The sequence below is a fragment of the Triticum urartu genome, chromosome 3 (genome assembly GCF_003073215.2).
Source record: "Triticum urartu cultivar G1812 chromosome 3, Tu2.1, whole genome shotgun sequence".
In the NCBI taxonomy this organism is placed as follows: domain Eukaryota; kingdom Viridiplantae; phylum Streptophyta; class Magnoliopsida; order Poales; family Poaceae; genus Triticum; species Triticum urartu.
In genome coordinates this window covers 95,299,384-95,314,409 of record NC_053024.1, presented here as the reverse complement: position 1 = coordinate 95,314,409, position 15,026 = coordinate 95,299,384, and the positions used below count along the sequence as shown (strand labels likewise).

Here is a 15,026-nt window from a genome sequence, read left to right as displayed (position 1 = left end):
TACGAAAGATTGAACATTTATAACAGCAAATATATGATCAAATCATCGGTGTTATACGACAGATTGAGCATTTATAACAGCAAATATACGAAATAACCGAGAAATACAGCCCAAAGCATTTTCCGCCAGTACCAGATGCTATTTATACGCCACGGTTACCATCCCATTGCGTTGCTTCCAACAGATCGTGGCATGCATCTTGCCGGGCGATAGTGTTGCTTCCTCCCAGCTTGACTGACTCCACCAACTTCGCTGACAAAGCCGATTCAGCCATGTCCGGCGATGGCCAGAGCGGCTCCGCAAGGGTGCACTTCGTGCTGGTCCCGATGATGGCGCAGGGTCACATCATCCCCATGACCGACATGGCGAGCCTGCTGGCCGAGCACGGCGCGCAGGTCACCTTCATCACCACGCCAGTGAACGCGTCCAGGTTGGCGAGCTTTGCCGCCCACATGGAGGAGACAGGCCTGGCGGTCCGGCTCGTGGAGCTCCATTTCCCGGCAGCCAAGTTTGGCCTACCGGACGGGTGCGAGAACATAGACATGATCCAATCCAAGGATCTGCTGTCGAACTTCTTGGAGGCATGCGCCGCGCTTCGGGAGCCGCTCAAGGCACACCTCAGTGAGCAGCAGCTGCCGCCTCCGAGCTGCATCATATCTGACACGATGCATTGGTGGACCGGTGATGTCGCAAGAGAGCTTGGTATCCCGAGGCTCACCTTTAGAGGCTTCTGTGGCTTCTCGTCCCTTGTCAGGTACAATCATAACTCATAAGAGGGAAATCCCGCGAATAGTTAATTTTGTACCGGGCAAATTAGCTGCTATTACCATCTTTAGTTTTGCAGATCAATTGCAGTTTGTTGACGTTTAAGCCTGCATTTTTATGCAATTTTAACAACTATTGCCATCTTGCAGTTACATCATTTGCCGCGACAACTTATTGAAACACGTCACAGATGAGAATGAGCTCATTACGATCCCAGGGTTCCCTACACCACTGGAGTTGGCAAAGGCTAAATGCCCTGGAGGCATTCCCATTCCAGGTATGGAGCAAATTCGTGAGAAGATCTATCAAGAGGAGCTGAGATGCGATGGCGTGGTCCTTAACAGCTTCAAAGAGCTGGAGACATTGCATATCGAATCCTTTGAGCAGGTGACAAGGAAGAAAGTATGGACGGTCGGGCCAATGTGCCTCTGCCACCAAAACAGCAGCACAATCGCCGCAAGAGGAAACAAGGCGCCAATAGATGAGGCAGAGTGCTTGCAGTGGCTTGATTCAATGAAGCCAGGCTCAGTGATCTTTGTCAGCTTTGGCAGCCTCACCTGCACTGCACCTCAGCAACTTATTGAGCTCGGCCTGGGACTTGAAGCCACCAAGAAACCATTCATTTGGGTGATCAAAGCGGGAGATAAGTTTCCAGAAGTTGAGGAATGGCTCTCAGATGGCTTCGAGGAACGCGTCAAAGAGAGAGGCATGATCATAAGGGGCTGGGCACCACAGGTGATGATCCTGTGGCACCAAGCCATTGGAGGATTCATGACACACTGTGGGTGGAACTCAACAATAGAGAGCATCTGTGCTGGTGTGCCCATGATCACATGGCCACACTTCGCGGAGCAGTTTTCAAACGAGAAGTTGGTGGTGGATGTGCTGAACATTGGGGTGGAGGTTGGAGTGGAAGGAGTTACACGGTGGGGACATGAACACAAAGAGGCTATGGTTACAAGAAATGATGTGGAGAGAGCAGTGTACGCCCTGATGGATGAGGGGAAAGCTCAAGAGCAGTTCCGGGTGAGAGCAAAAGACTGTGCCATCAAGGCAAGGAGGGCTTTCGATGAGGAAGGTTCTTCATATAACAACATAAAGCTACTGATTCAAGAAATGGGAAACAAGACGAATGCATGTGGTTGATGCACATGGTGTAAACTTAATAAAGAAATTTATTTTCCAAATAACCAGTAGCTTGTATCAGGGTCACTGGTGGTGGCCTAATTGTTTAGAGATTAGGCATGGTCCAAATGAGTTGACAGCAATATCGATTATCCATACTGTTACACAGGTTCCCTGGCAGTCAATATAATGTTACACACAGTCTGATTTTCCAGATGTTATGTTCTCCCTTCCCTTTGTTTCCCACTAGCTCATCAGAGTTAATAAGAGTTGGAAAAGGGCAAAAAATAAAATAAAATGTATGCACACAGTCAAAACTGACACTGAAAACAAGAGGTAATTCAAGGTGAATAATCGAAAGAAAAGAAGGAATTAGAACCAGCATAAAGTGCACAAGAAATTAGAAGCTTATGTTTGACTTAGTGTGGCGAACATTAAGTTTCAAGGATCTCTCCCATCCTAATCCTAAAAAAAGGTTTGGGGAGGGCCAAACTCAAGATTAATGAGGAAAGCAATTACTTCAGGTGCCACATTCCTGCTAAATATGCACTTTAACCTTCTAAATGTTTTTTTCGGATAAAAGTATGTATTTACTCCCTCCGTACCAAAATATAAGACGTTTTTGCACTTCAATGTGAACTGCAAAAACGTCCTATACTTTGATACGGCGGTATCTAACAGCTGTGGGCACAAAGATGTGTGAATAACTTATACTGAGCGTCTAAATAGAGAGGCTGTTCCACAAAATGTTTCAAGATTTACTGAGCAACTATGAACAAGAATGGTGAAATATTCTACAATCAAAGCAGGTCAATGTTTTGAGTTCATTACAAATTCAACTACCAACTAGGCAACGGGATTGAACATATGAAAGCTGCAGATTGGTGGAAATAGAACGAACCTGGTTTCACTAAGCACCAAACAGTAAAGCTTCAGCAAACACCCAGATTTGCTACCAAGTGAATGGCAGAACGCTGTTGCACAATGATCATCAGCTTCAGGCCAGAAGTTAAATAATGTTACTCAAAGAATTTCCCCACTGAAACTTTCTGCAGAGCCAGTGAGTCATGTATAACATGTTGGTGAAAGAAAATTGAGAAGACCAGACAAATTCCTTTGGACTAATAAAATATAAGAATTGAATTGGAACCCCTCTCAAATAACAGTCTAAGAACAACAAATTACTCAGAGGAGCAGAGCAAAACTTACTAGTATCTAACCAACAAAAAGAATACAGATTGCATGACATGCAATAACTCACCTTTCTTTTAATAGAAGTTGTGCCAAACTGTCAATATAACAATCATCATTCAGCAACAGAGAAGATTAGACCAAGATGTTTGGGGATGATCCCAAATGAGAACTTCACATGTATGGCCTCCATTGGTGTGAGAATACTGTCATAATTATCACTTCGTCCTCAGAAGTACAGATTTGCAGCCAGTGCATCATTTGAAATGAAAAATGCTTGTTAATCATTGAGTGACTTTAGGACAACTGATATTGCCTTGTTTTACATCATCGATGCATGATGAGTTACCAATAGTCCTTACAAGAGCAGAGTCCATGTCTAAAATGTTGGAAGCGTGTCCTGTCTCTCACAACAATCTCTCTCATATATAACTTGGTGATCAACTTAATTGCATTGTGGCAATCCAAACACATCCTCAAGTTTTTCACGATCCTTATTGTCACGCTGGATTTTGATACGAGTAATGCAAAAGCGACAGCCAACTTTTCGCTGTGCCAATAAAGAACTTTTTGTTTTTCTTCTTCTGTGACTTGAACAAAGACCTCGGTTACATCAGGTACATACCCATCATTCTTCAAATCCGTGAGTACCTTGTCCAATTTAGAATAGATTTCTTCACTCATAGGATGAGATCTATCGCCAGCTACAAATTCGTGAATTGTGCCGTTCATTTCAACAAGACTGCAACCAGGCTCTTTCTTGATTCCTTTCTCCATCATTAATTGCCTAAGCCACCGAACATCTCCCCATCTATTTGATTTTGCATACAGATTGGACAAAAGGACGTAAGACATGCTGTTCTCAGGATCCAACTCAAGGAGACGTTCTGCTGCCAATTCACCCATCTCTGAGTTACCATGGACCCTACAAGCTGCCAGCAGGGCCCCCCAAATTGCAGAGTTGGGTTTCATGGGCATTTTACCTATTGTCTCCAATGCTTCTCTTGGTTTTCCAGCTCGCCCAAGGAGGTCGATTATGCATCCATAGTGCATCACATTAGGAGCAATCCTGTAGGTCCCAGTCATGCTGAGAAAGAAGTCTCGTCCTTTGTCAATCAAACCAGAATGAGTACACGCAGTGAGAATGCCAATGAAGGTCACCTCGTCTGGAACTTCAAACACCCTAAGCATCCTGTCAAACATATCGATAGCCTCCTCACCATGGCCATTCACTGCAAGACCAAGTATAACAGCGGTCCAAGTAAATTTATCTCTACTGTGCATCTCATTGAACACGTCCATTGCCCTCCCGATGCTCCCACACTTTGAATACATGTCTATGAGCGCATTCCCAACAAAAGTATCCATCTTGATCCCATGTCTGTTCATGTAAAGTCTAGCCCACTCCCCTGTCTCTAAAGCACCAAGCTGCGCGCATGCCGTGACTATGCTGACCATGGTGAACTCATCTGCCCTCACCTTGCTAAGTTGCATCTCACGAAACATCTCCAATGCCTCTCGGAACTGCCAGCTTGTACATAACCATCAATCATTGCAGTCCATGAGACGGTGTCCCTCTCAGGCATACGATCAAACAGTACTCTGGCTCGATCAACCTGGCCTAGTCTTACACACCCAGAGATCACCGATGTCCACGACACAATGTTCCTCACCTGCATGCTGTCAAACAAATCCCAAGCTGCTTCCATCTCTCCACACTCGGCATACATATCAACGAGCGCATTCTCCACCTTGAGGTCAGGCAACACCCCACTCTCAATGACGCGCTTGTGCAGCTGCATTCCGAGCAGGACGTCGTTGCCTTTGCCGCATGCTGACAGCACCGTGATGTAGGTGACCAGCGTGGCCACAACGCCAGCCTTCACCATATCCAGGAAAGAGCAGCATGACAGCCTGAACTGCCTGCTTCTCTTGTGACCGGACATAAGCGCATTCCACATGACGGGCGTGCCGCCACCTCTGGCGGGCTGCACATCCAGCAGTGCGCGCGCCGTCACGCCGTCGCCCCTGGCCGCGTACATGAGGACCAGCGAGCTCGCCACGTGGGCGTTGAGCTGCAGCCCAAACTTAACCACATGCGCGTGGACAGAGTCTCCGGCGGCCGACGCCACGGCGCCCCGCTCTGCCACCACCGCCTTGAGCAACGGCGGAAACGTGTACGCGCCAGGCCTGGCTCCGCGTGCCAGCATGCCCACGTACGCCCGCAAGGGCATCCTCGGCCCTGGCAGCCGAACCAGCACCGCGAGGCGCCCCGGCTGGGAATTCCGTCGAACAAGCCGTGGGCGCAGAGCAATGCGGGTGCCAGCCTTCCCCGGGCGCTCCTCACCGCGGCATCGTCGCGTTAACCGCGGGTAGATTGATTTACCACTGCAGGGAAAGAAAGGATGAGCCGACGAGATGGACTGCACTGGGGGGTGGCGCACCGCGCACGTCTGGTCTACGAACGACAGCGGCAGCGGACTAGAAGACACGGGCGAGCGAGGAGGTCCCGGCGCGTCACGACGGCGGGAGCGGTGGAGGAAGAGTGGAGCCTATCGCTGGACGTGCTCACGTGGAGCTGCGCTCCGGCGAGCAGGGTCGGCAACCGACAGCGGCGGTGGCCTTCGAGCGGGGAATGAAGACTTCGCTCGCCTTCCGCTCTGTTTTTCTTTTTCTTTATATAAGAGGCTGTTTGGAATCGGTGTAAAATTTGTGTGGCCACAGATATTTAGCTCAAGCTTGAATTAAATATCAGTGTGCACAAAACAACACATCCATTCTCAAAAAAAAAAAAAGCACATCCATTTCAAACGGGATCTCAGGATTCAGTGAGATGTCAATTTTACATATGTGTGTGATTTTGGAGATATCCGACCCGCATGAATAGAAACTAGATAGGAAGTGCGGCCTGCCGCACCCACCTGGTTTCATTTTAACTAACCCGGCAGAAAAATTAAAGACAGTATGACGATGCAAAGGAAAACATATACTTCGCAAAATCTGAACTTGATTGAATCATATTCAGCCAGGTAAATCAGAATATATGTTACACATGATACAAAGGTACAAAGTGGATACAACAATTTATATATGCATATGAAGCCATGACATGTACGCACAGCGACTCGACATCATCGATACAACAGTTCATACACCCAAATACATACTGGAATATGTTCTCTGTACACCAGTAAAAGGATAGCACATATAACTTGGTCCACTAATTTTGATTTGTTCTCATTCACTATGCCAGGCGAAAGAGAGTACTCAGCGTACATAAAGTTCCTGTCGCTTTTGACCTAATCAAATACCTGCAAAGAAACACACCTCAGGGCGCAGCTGGTAGCAGGAGGCATCCATTTCCCATGGTCGTACACACTTTCACCAATTTTCCACCCAGGATCCTGTCTTCCTCCTAGGGATACTTCTTCCCGTCTTTGACAAATCCGCACCACAATCAAAGATCTTGTGTTTTATGGCAGCTCACGTTACGACAACTATTAAACATTCAATACAACTTAGTCTTATATGCTAACCACAATATTTGCTTGTCCTTGGACAGTACAACAGAATAAAATAGGAGGTACAAATCCAGAACAATGTATGTTGGGTGACAGGGCATAATAATAACAAATCCATTGAGAACAAAGGACCAACTCAAGCTAGCATATGTTGATATGCCCCTACAGCCGAGCCATCATTTCTTTGCACGGTCATGACCAAAATGATAAGGTCATGCATAGCCAATCCTCAAATGCATGTAAGAGGAATGTATAGCATATGGGTTAACTAACTAACGAATATGAGGATCACACGAAACGCACCAAAAGTATGATTACTTTAAGAGATACCCAGTCTAGAGCCTAGGCTTCATGTTCGGAGGGCAAAGCTTCTTTTCCCGTCAGTGTCTCATCTTGTCCATTTTAAGAGAAAAGCAATGAAATAAGCAGACACGACAAAGATAGACACTGTTATAAACTTATGGGGCAAGCGAAAGTACATACCTTGAAATACAATCGATCTCATCTGCTAAGGTAGAAGAATATCCACCCAGCGTTGTACTCTTCTAGAAGAACAAAGCATAAAAGGCACATTAAATCAGCATTCAAATAATGGTCTTTTCTCAAATGAGATATGCAAAAGACCTCAACATTATTAACCCATGGCGGACTCCACATGGCCCCGTTTTAACTAACCCCGGCAATAGACAATATATCTATATTACTCAATATATCTCATAATGGAAATGTCGAGAGGCGGCAGAGAGATGAAATAATATAACACTTTTTCATAGCTTGCATAATTCCAAGAGCACGTATAGCCTTCTCAAAGAAGAAAACAAAATGGGTAAGAAAACATCCAGCCAATAAGTAGATACAGATGTATAGTAAAAGGAAAAACATTCAGCATCTCAATAGAGGAAACAATAGCACAGGTGCATCAGAAAAGCCACAGTTCAAATAAATATATATGTATAAAAGCAAAATCATGCAAGACGACCCAAGAACTGTTAGCAAACCTACAACTGCAAGAAAATTCAGAAGGGTATGTTAATAATAAAGGGCATAGTTTAGGATCTAAATAGCGACATTAGTGTTGTACCCGACGATAGCTAGTTGTGTGCAAATGAAACAATATCGACAGACGCGGCATTTAACAAAAAAATGTAGGTAGAGCAATACAAAATAAACATTAATACAAATTGACAGGCACAAGCATAATTAGAAAATATCTACCAAGAGCATAACGAATGCATGCCTGTTATTGTTTCATTCACAGGTCCATCCATGACTATTTCAAGTTCTCTATGAGCAACACAAACTCACCAGGAAATGATCATCATCAGGCATCTATGGGCAAACATCACCCTTTTTGCTTTGTGCTCAACTACATTCTGAAATAGAAATATAGAAGTTTCAGCAGCAAGCAGCCAAGTAAAGTGACACATCAGTAAGGCTGCTATTTATATCCCATCATAGCAAATCAATCTAAGATACAATTCCAACTTCCAAATGCAATAGTGAGCCATGGGGAGCAGGATTTAACAACCATGACACCGCATAGGTTATATGAGCGCACACCTTAATCTTGATTCTGAGCTCTGGTTAACCAAAAAGCAAAAGAATTAAAATCAGACATGAGAAGTTGAGAACAGAAAACCCATGTGTCTCAGATCGTGCTGGACCTCTCTGCACATGACGCACGAAATTAAATTGTTAAATTGCATAGCAGAAAAAAATTCAGAACCAAATGACACAGGCTAGGAAGGCAAATTAAAGAGGCTGCACATGATTAATAAGAGGAAGGGTTGATTCTATTTTTTCCATGGTGGAGACAGAAAGAGATCCTTTATTCCAACTGTTCATCCAAGTCTTGGAACGTTTGAGCAAACATGTATCACATCCTATCCTCTTATGAGCATGTCCTGAGACATCTTGTGGGCTACTAAAAGGATCACATATATGAAGTACCAGAGAGCTCTGTTCCTTGATAATCTCTCATTATTATCCCATTAAAACTTTGTGGGCATTAATTAGTCATATATATTAGTAGTGACAAAATAGCTATGCACCTTTATGTCCTCTGCTCCTCTACCTATAGAGTTCACGGTCACCAAACAAAAAACAATGAAATAAAGAATAATAAAGTACACCAGCAGACATTTGATCAATATGTTCAGCTAGCCTTCTACCTCAATCATCACATCAAATCTCTTTATTTGGGTCAAGAGGAGAAAAACTATCAAACAAGGATAATAAAAATGGATTCACCATGAAAGAGTAAAGAAAAGAGTTGGTACCTCCAGTTCATTATTGATCAAGATGAGGGCGGGGATGCATTGGTGAGGGAGATGGAACTGCTCCTGCTCTACCTAGTCCAAGGCCTGGCCTCTCGTGTGTGCTTGTGGGGGAAGAGGCAGACATCGAGCGCGTTGCAGAATCAGAGGCGACTCGCCTCGGCTCGAGCTCCTCCTGCCAAGCGGTTCTCCTCACCTCGAGTTGTCCTCTTCACGGAAGTGCACAAACGCGACGAAGACAGTCCTTCTCCTCCCGTCGATGGCGATGTCTCCAGGCTTTGCATATGCGCCAGCGGCAACCGCCGCTCCTCCCAGTGGTGGACATGAAATGGTGGATAAGGGGGAGGCGAGGGGGAGGGGGATCCTGCCGGTGGGTGCTAACGGAGGTGACCATAGTTGACCGGGGGCGGCGACCACTCCCGTGAGGGCCGTCTCAAGATCCTATCACTTGGCAACAAATAAAGAATTTAGTAAACAACACAACACTCACAGAGTATCAAAATAATGCTAAATTTGTAGAGTAAGGTTATTATTACTTGAAATGAATACCTGATATTCAAGAATAATTCTAGTAAAATCAACATTGATAAATCATTTAACTCTCCACTTGACATTCATATAGTTTCCACATCCATTATTTGCATCACCAGTCATACGTATGGATACTACTTCAGTGATTAAAAGCCCTTGATCTACCATTTATCCATATGAGATCATCCCAACATACGTCAATCCAAGCCTTGCAGCAGATACCTAGAAACCTGGAAGACAAAATATCATACATTACCAACGCAAATATGATTGGTGATGCAGACAAAACCGGTAAATGAACACACGTTTTTTATTTCTCATCAACATTACCAACTTTTAGTCTTGGACCCAAGAAAGAACATGATCCTCTGTTTCTCTCTTTCTTTCAGAACCAAAATATTGACCCTAATCCACTGCACATAATACATATTTGCTTAAGGGGACACCCGACTTTCACATTATAGTCTGCACAACAATCCTATCACTCAAATATTTGCTACAGGGCTACGACACAACTATGAAACAAATAAATAATTCTAATAGGCATGTCGTTGATGATTCTACTCCCAAATCAAACCAGATAAATAAGAGACAAAGGGGCAGCAAGGCTTGACTATAGATTTTCCAAACTCATTATCCCGGGCTCCGTTGACTAATTTTCTTGCTACAAATCCACGTCTGATGGGGGTATATCCTTGATGTAAAAGCATGAACATGTAATGCCAAATAGTAGAAGCTGGAAAATATAAATACCTGCACAGAGCTACAGCCAAAGCAGTAGCAACGACCCAACCTAGAGGAGCAGCAACTACATATAGTGTTTGTTCCAAGTAGAAGAGCGCCACTGGCCATCAATCAGCAACAAAGAACCTAGCTAAAATTAACAAACCCTAACCACATCCCTGATTGCATTGCCTAGGCTTCGTCGTCAAATATTTGAAGGACATCCGGTGGCCCACCATTCTGTAACAATAATCTCCAATTCATTAATGCTGAAACCAAATCATCCTACAGGGAAAACAACTGTTCATGCTTTGTTTGCTTCAGACTACTCACAGCTCTCTCAAACAGCTCCGCCCTTTCCTTAGCTTCCCAAATTCGCTCTCATTGGCGCAATAAGTGCTTGTCGAGGGTTTCCTTCAATGAATCAACCTCCTCAGATAGCTGCTCCACTTTCCTGCCAGGATGTAACATAAAAGAACATTAAACACTTAGAAGATTGGCCCACATAACTCATATTGAGCTCCATTTCAAGTCGAAATTTTGAATGCAACAGGACAATTTTTTCACAAAAGGAAAATGCATACCCTACAACAATTCTCGAGAGTTGCTATAGCAGCCACAAATATCTATACACAATTTCATTTTTACAAAACAGATGAAACTTAGCATCCTCAGCCAATAGGATGAACCAAGCATGAGCGTCTATCTATCTCAGGATGACGCATGTGGTGTCCTATCTTGAGTGTATTTTATCAGTAGGCTTGCAAAGATAAGATGACTTGCATGAGAACATCAATGCCAAAATCGTCTGCAGCTCACAAAAATGACAGGTCATAGCAAAAGTAAAGTGTCCTGGTGCAAAGCTATATACATTCATGCATTTTTTTCTTCTTATAATTATAGGCAGATTATTAACAAAAGTTCATAGAAAGGTGTAGCGGGCAATAGGTAACTTCCGGTGCAGAGTATATGTCCAGGAAAGAAGAGAAAAGGAGGTGCAGCACCACAATACATAATGCTAAAGAGCGCTACAATATCACAATAATTTGAAGGAGCAATTGTATGCCTAATCATGATCTAAACAGATGTGACTTTGGTACATGTATTTCTTTGATCATTTTTCATCTGAATAATCACGATCTTAAAATTATGACGGTCCAATTTGATTATAATCAAATAAATCAACCAGCTACGCAAGCATGATAGTTATTAACATAGAGACACATCACGCCAGTTCTAAATTTCATGACAGGTGCTTACTGTATTTTCAAAGATTGACTGCATCTTATTAGAATCAAGAAATACATGTATACACGAGCAACTAGTGCTCCCAGGGAACTTAATTAAGCTTATGCAGCGCCATGAATATCTAAATATACATTATACTGAATATATACGATGGATTTACTTTGGTTTTTCAGCTGTCGTGGTCAAAAGTTCTAAACCTGACTTATATTCTACAAAAATATTTACCTGGCATGATCCATTGTGTTGTTGCAAATATAAATATATATTTTTAATCAATCATTTGTACATCTCTAACCTCTACGATCTAGCCATGATTACTATGTAATTACAAAGTTCTTAACTTTCTCTTCATTTATAATTAGAACATGACACACTACTTTATAATGCTCTAGTTATCTATGTATAGAAAGCTTATATGCGTGTAGTAAATTTATAATTGTCCACCTCAATCAGTGTTATACAGAAGCATATATGATCCAAGCAGGATAAAGCATCAACAAAAAGAGATGGAATTACCTACATGATTATGCATAGCAATCAAGGTGCATATTTGTATGTAACTAAAAAATGGGCAATCTTGAATAGACTTGAGGGATTAGAAACCAAACTCAACTCATTCTTGCAAGGAAGTAATTAACAAATTTACTGGGCAGATCCACTTGTGGCATCACTCTTGCTAGCTAATAACCATGATAGATAGTACAGGACGATCCTTCCCAATTGCTGCAACAAACCAAGAGGAAAATAGCTCAATTAGCCAATTCGCTCACCAAAAAGAAGAAACAAGAAATAAAAATCCAAGAACTTGAATTTACATTGCAATGGGTGAATGGATAAAAAAACACAAATGTGTAGCCGCACAATATGCCTCTAAAGTACAGAAGGCGGCTCAATGGTGACCTTAATGAACCATTACAAATGCAGGCCCCATAAAAACAGAACCATCTTCTGATAATTAAATGTGTGCCTTGGCGTGTCCGTCAGGCCAGTGGATTGTTGGGACGATAAAAATGCACGTATGAAGAAACAAAAAATACTAAAGACGACAAAACAGGGAAAGACAAAACAGGGAAAGAAACAAAAAATACTGAAGATACCTTAATGAACCATTACAAATGCAGGCCCCATAACAAACCACAAGTTTTAGTTAAATTATGTGCTTGATGAAGTGCATAGAAAGAAATTATACAATCGTTCCTGTATCAAGTGGGGAGAAAAGCGCCACGATGTACAAACACCAACCTAGGGAAAAAGAGGAGTAAGGAGGAGGAGAAGAGTGGTCGACCTGAAGATCCGTTCACGAAGCCGCGACATGGAGATGATATCCAGGCACAGATCGAGCAAGCGATCAACCGGAAGAACGTGAAACAAGAGGCAACAAACAAATCTGCAGCAAATCAAAGGTAAAATCAAATATATGCGGTAGACGGCGGCCTAGAAAGGGAGCAGAATGGATGCATACCTATATATTGGCGAAAACAGCATCAGATCCGACGTAGCAGCTAAACTAACGACAGACCTGCAAACAAACAAGATCCAAATCAAGGAAGAACAGACAAACGTACAGGAAGAAAGAACAGGCGACAAGGCAAATCAGCTTAACCTACTGAGAGAATGAAACTATATAAATCCTAGAGGAGCCTATCTCCTAAAGTTTCATGTAAAGGCAACGTGCAAAAATATCAAGGCATGTATGACGTGTTTATCCATAAGTCATAACAACCTCATGCGCACTTCTTTAAACCATCGAAATTTAATTCAAAACCAACACTCAATTCCATATTGTGCTAATACTAATCATGAACTTATGCATTTCACTTCAGTAGAAGAGCTTTATTATACCGCAGCAACTGTAAATGCCTGAAATAATAGGATATCTAAATGTAAAAATGTGGTTACACCAAAAGTAACTCACAATCCTGCACATTTAACATGGCAAAGAAGAAGAACCTCATTGCCTGCACCAACAGTCTTGATACTAACAGTTTGGATTTCGTTATGTTTTGCCCATAGGATTTTTTCACTGTTGTTGTCCATGCTAGCAACTGGAACTTCACGGCCAATTTTTATCATAATTTTCCCTAAATCATATCCAATCACAATCCTATAAAAATTAAAATATCATATATCACTACCTTAACTTGAAAGGAAAGAACAATAAATAAAAGCATGAACTATGCATTTTTAGTGAAGATTTTTTTGGGAGAAACAGTTTAGCAGATACACAATGTTGTCACAATATAGGAAATTGTGTCATAGAAAAAGAAAATGGATTGTTAGTGCGTGTGGAGCTTCAGTAGCAGATGAGAAGACATATTCGTGTATTGGCCCTTCACATTGACCATATTACCATAGAACTGAAATAGAGGAAGAGCAAAATATTCATTACCTTCTTGACCCCTTCATGTATCCTAAAGCCCAAACTCGCTCAAGACCATAATGAAGAGTGTTCTCAAGCCTGTAAGTGCATCAAGCAAAGTGTTATTCACTTGTTCTACAAGAAAAGAAATAATTAAATGCTTGGGAGAAATGGAAGAATTAAGAATAGACCACATTCTTGCTCATGATTCATGAACAAGGCACTATCTACACTACCAATTTAAAGAAATAAACTGGCATGAGTTGGGAAATAACGAATGTGTATAGTCCAGTGCAGAAGATATTACTATTATTGCAAACAAAAACATGTAGAAGAAAAAAACTTCGGCCAGTAACTGTATTTGCGTGTAACTAAATAGATTTTAGTAAAACAAAGCTGGTTTTCGGAGAGCGCACTGTTAGTATCATCTCCAAGCAATATCATAGTATGAGAGAGAGAGAGAGTACCTGTAGGTTGTAGAGTGCCACAAGCGAACTGTGCCATCCTCTGAGCCAGTAATTATAATAGGTAGTTCTAGATGGAAACAGACAGCAGACACATTGTGTGCATGTCCTTCAAGTGTTTGAACACATCTCTTGGTTTGGTAATCTCAAACCTGATCCAACAAATTGAGTAATAAGTTAGATCAATCCCAATATACCCTCACAATAGCACAATATAGTAGGTTTAACACTAATATAAATAAATAATGAGTTCATTACAGTACCTTGAAGTGGTCTTTTGTTTTCTTTCGCTAACGGAGCTCACGAGATTTTCTACTTTAAGTTTTGTGTTGTGAAGTTTTCAAGTTTTGGGTAAAGATTTGATGGATTATGGAACAAGGAGTGGCAAGAGCCTAAGCTTGGGGATGCCCATGGCACCCCCAAGATAATCTAAGGACACCTAAAGTCCAAAGCTTGGGGATGCTCCGGAAGGCATCCCCTCTTTTCGTCTACTTCTATCGATAACTTTACTTGGAGCTATATTTTTATTCACCACATGATATGTGTTTTGCTTGGAGCGTCTTGTATGATTTGAGTCTTTGCTTTTTAGTTTACCACAATCATCCTTGCTGTACACACCTTTTGAGAGAGCCATACATGATTTGGAATTTGTTAGAATACTCTATGTGCTTTGCTTATATCATTTGAGTTATATAGTTTTGCTCTAGTACTTCACTTATATCTTTTAGAGCATGGTGGTGGATTTTTTTTATAGAAACTATTGATCTCTCATGCTTCACTTAGATTATTTTGAGAGTCTTAAATAGCATGGTAATTTGCTTAA

At 42.2% G+C, this 15,026-nt stretch overlaps 1 protein-coding gene, 2 long non-coding RNA genes and 1 pseudogene across 18 annotated transcripts; 1 reads left to right on the top strand and 3 right to left on the bottom strand.

The window, feature by feature from the left end:
* Positions 1–2,797, top strand: LOC125543069 (UDP-glycosyltransferase 73D1-like). The gene is made up of 2 exons (XM_048706318.1): positions 1–754; positions 915–2,797. Exons 1-2 carry the CDS (start codon positions 273–275, stop codon positions 1,909–1,911), a joined length of 1,479 nt encoding a protein of 492 aa, XP_048562275.1. The 5' UTR covers positions 1–272; the 3' UTR covers positions 1,912–2,797.
* A 3-nt stretch (positions 2,798–2,800) lies between these two features.
* LOC125543068 lies at positions 2,801–5,744 on the bottom strand (annotated as a pseudogene).
* Positions 5,745–6,899: 1,155 nt separating this feature from the next.
* On the bottom strand, positions 6,900–12,712 carry LOC125543066. Of its 16 annotated transcripts, XR_007298268.1 has the most exons (9): positions 12,666–12,712; positions 11,994–12,103; positions 10,466–10,586; positions 10,163–10,372; positions 9,428–9,639; positions 8,882–9,325; positions 7,908–7,975; positions 7,086–7,403; positions 6,900–6,994 (listed from the first exon to the last, which is right to left on the bottom strand). It is a non-coding gene; the product is annotated as an uncharacterized LOC125543066 (long non-coding RNA). The 16 variants fall into 16 exon arrangements; XR_007298272.1 differs by lacking the exons at positions 11,994–12,103; positions 12,666–12,712 and adding an exon at positions 8,163–8,270 and having other exon boundaries at positions 10,466–10,824; XR_007298271.1 differs by lacking the exons at positions 11,994–12,103; positions 12,666–12,712 and adding an exon at positions 8,163–8,182 and having other exon boundaries at positions 10,466–10,824.
* A 135-nt stretch (positions 12,713–12,847) lies between these two features.
* On the bottom strand, positions 12,848–14,353 carry LOC125548057. Its single transcript, XR_007300885.1, has 3 exons — positions 14,207–14,353; positions 13,770–13,838; positions 12,848–12,899 (listed from the first exon to the last, which is right to left on the bottom strand). It is a non-coding gene; the product is annotated as an uncharacterized LOC125548057 (long non-coding RNA).
* Positions 14,354–15,026: the final 673 nt, after the last annotated feature.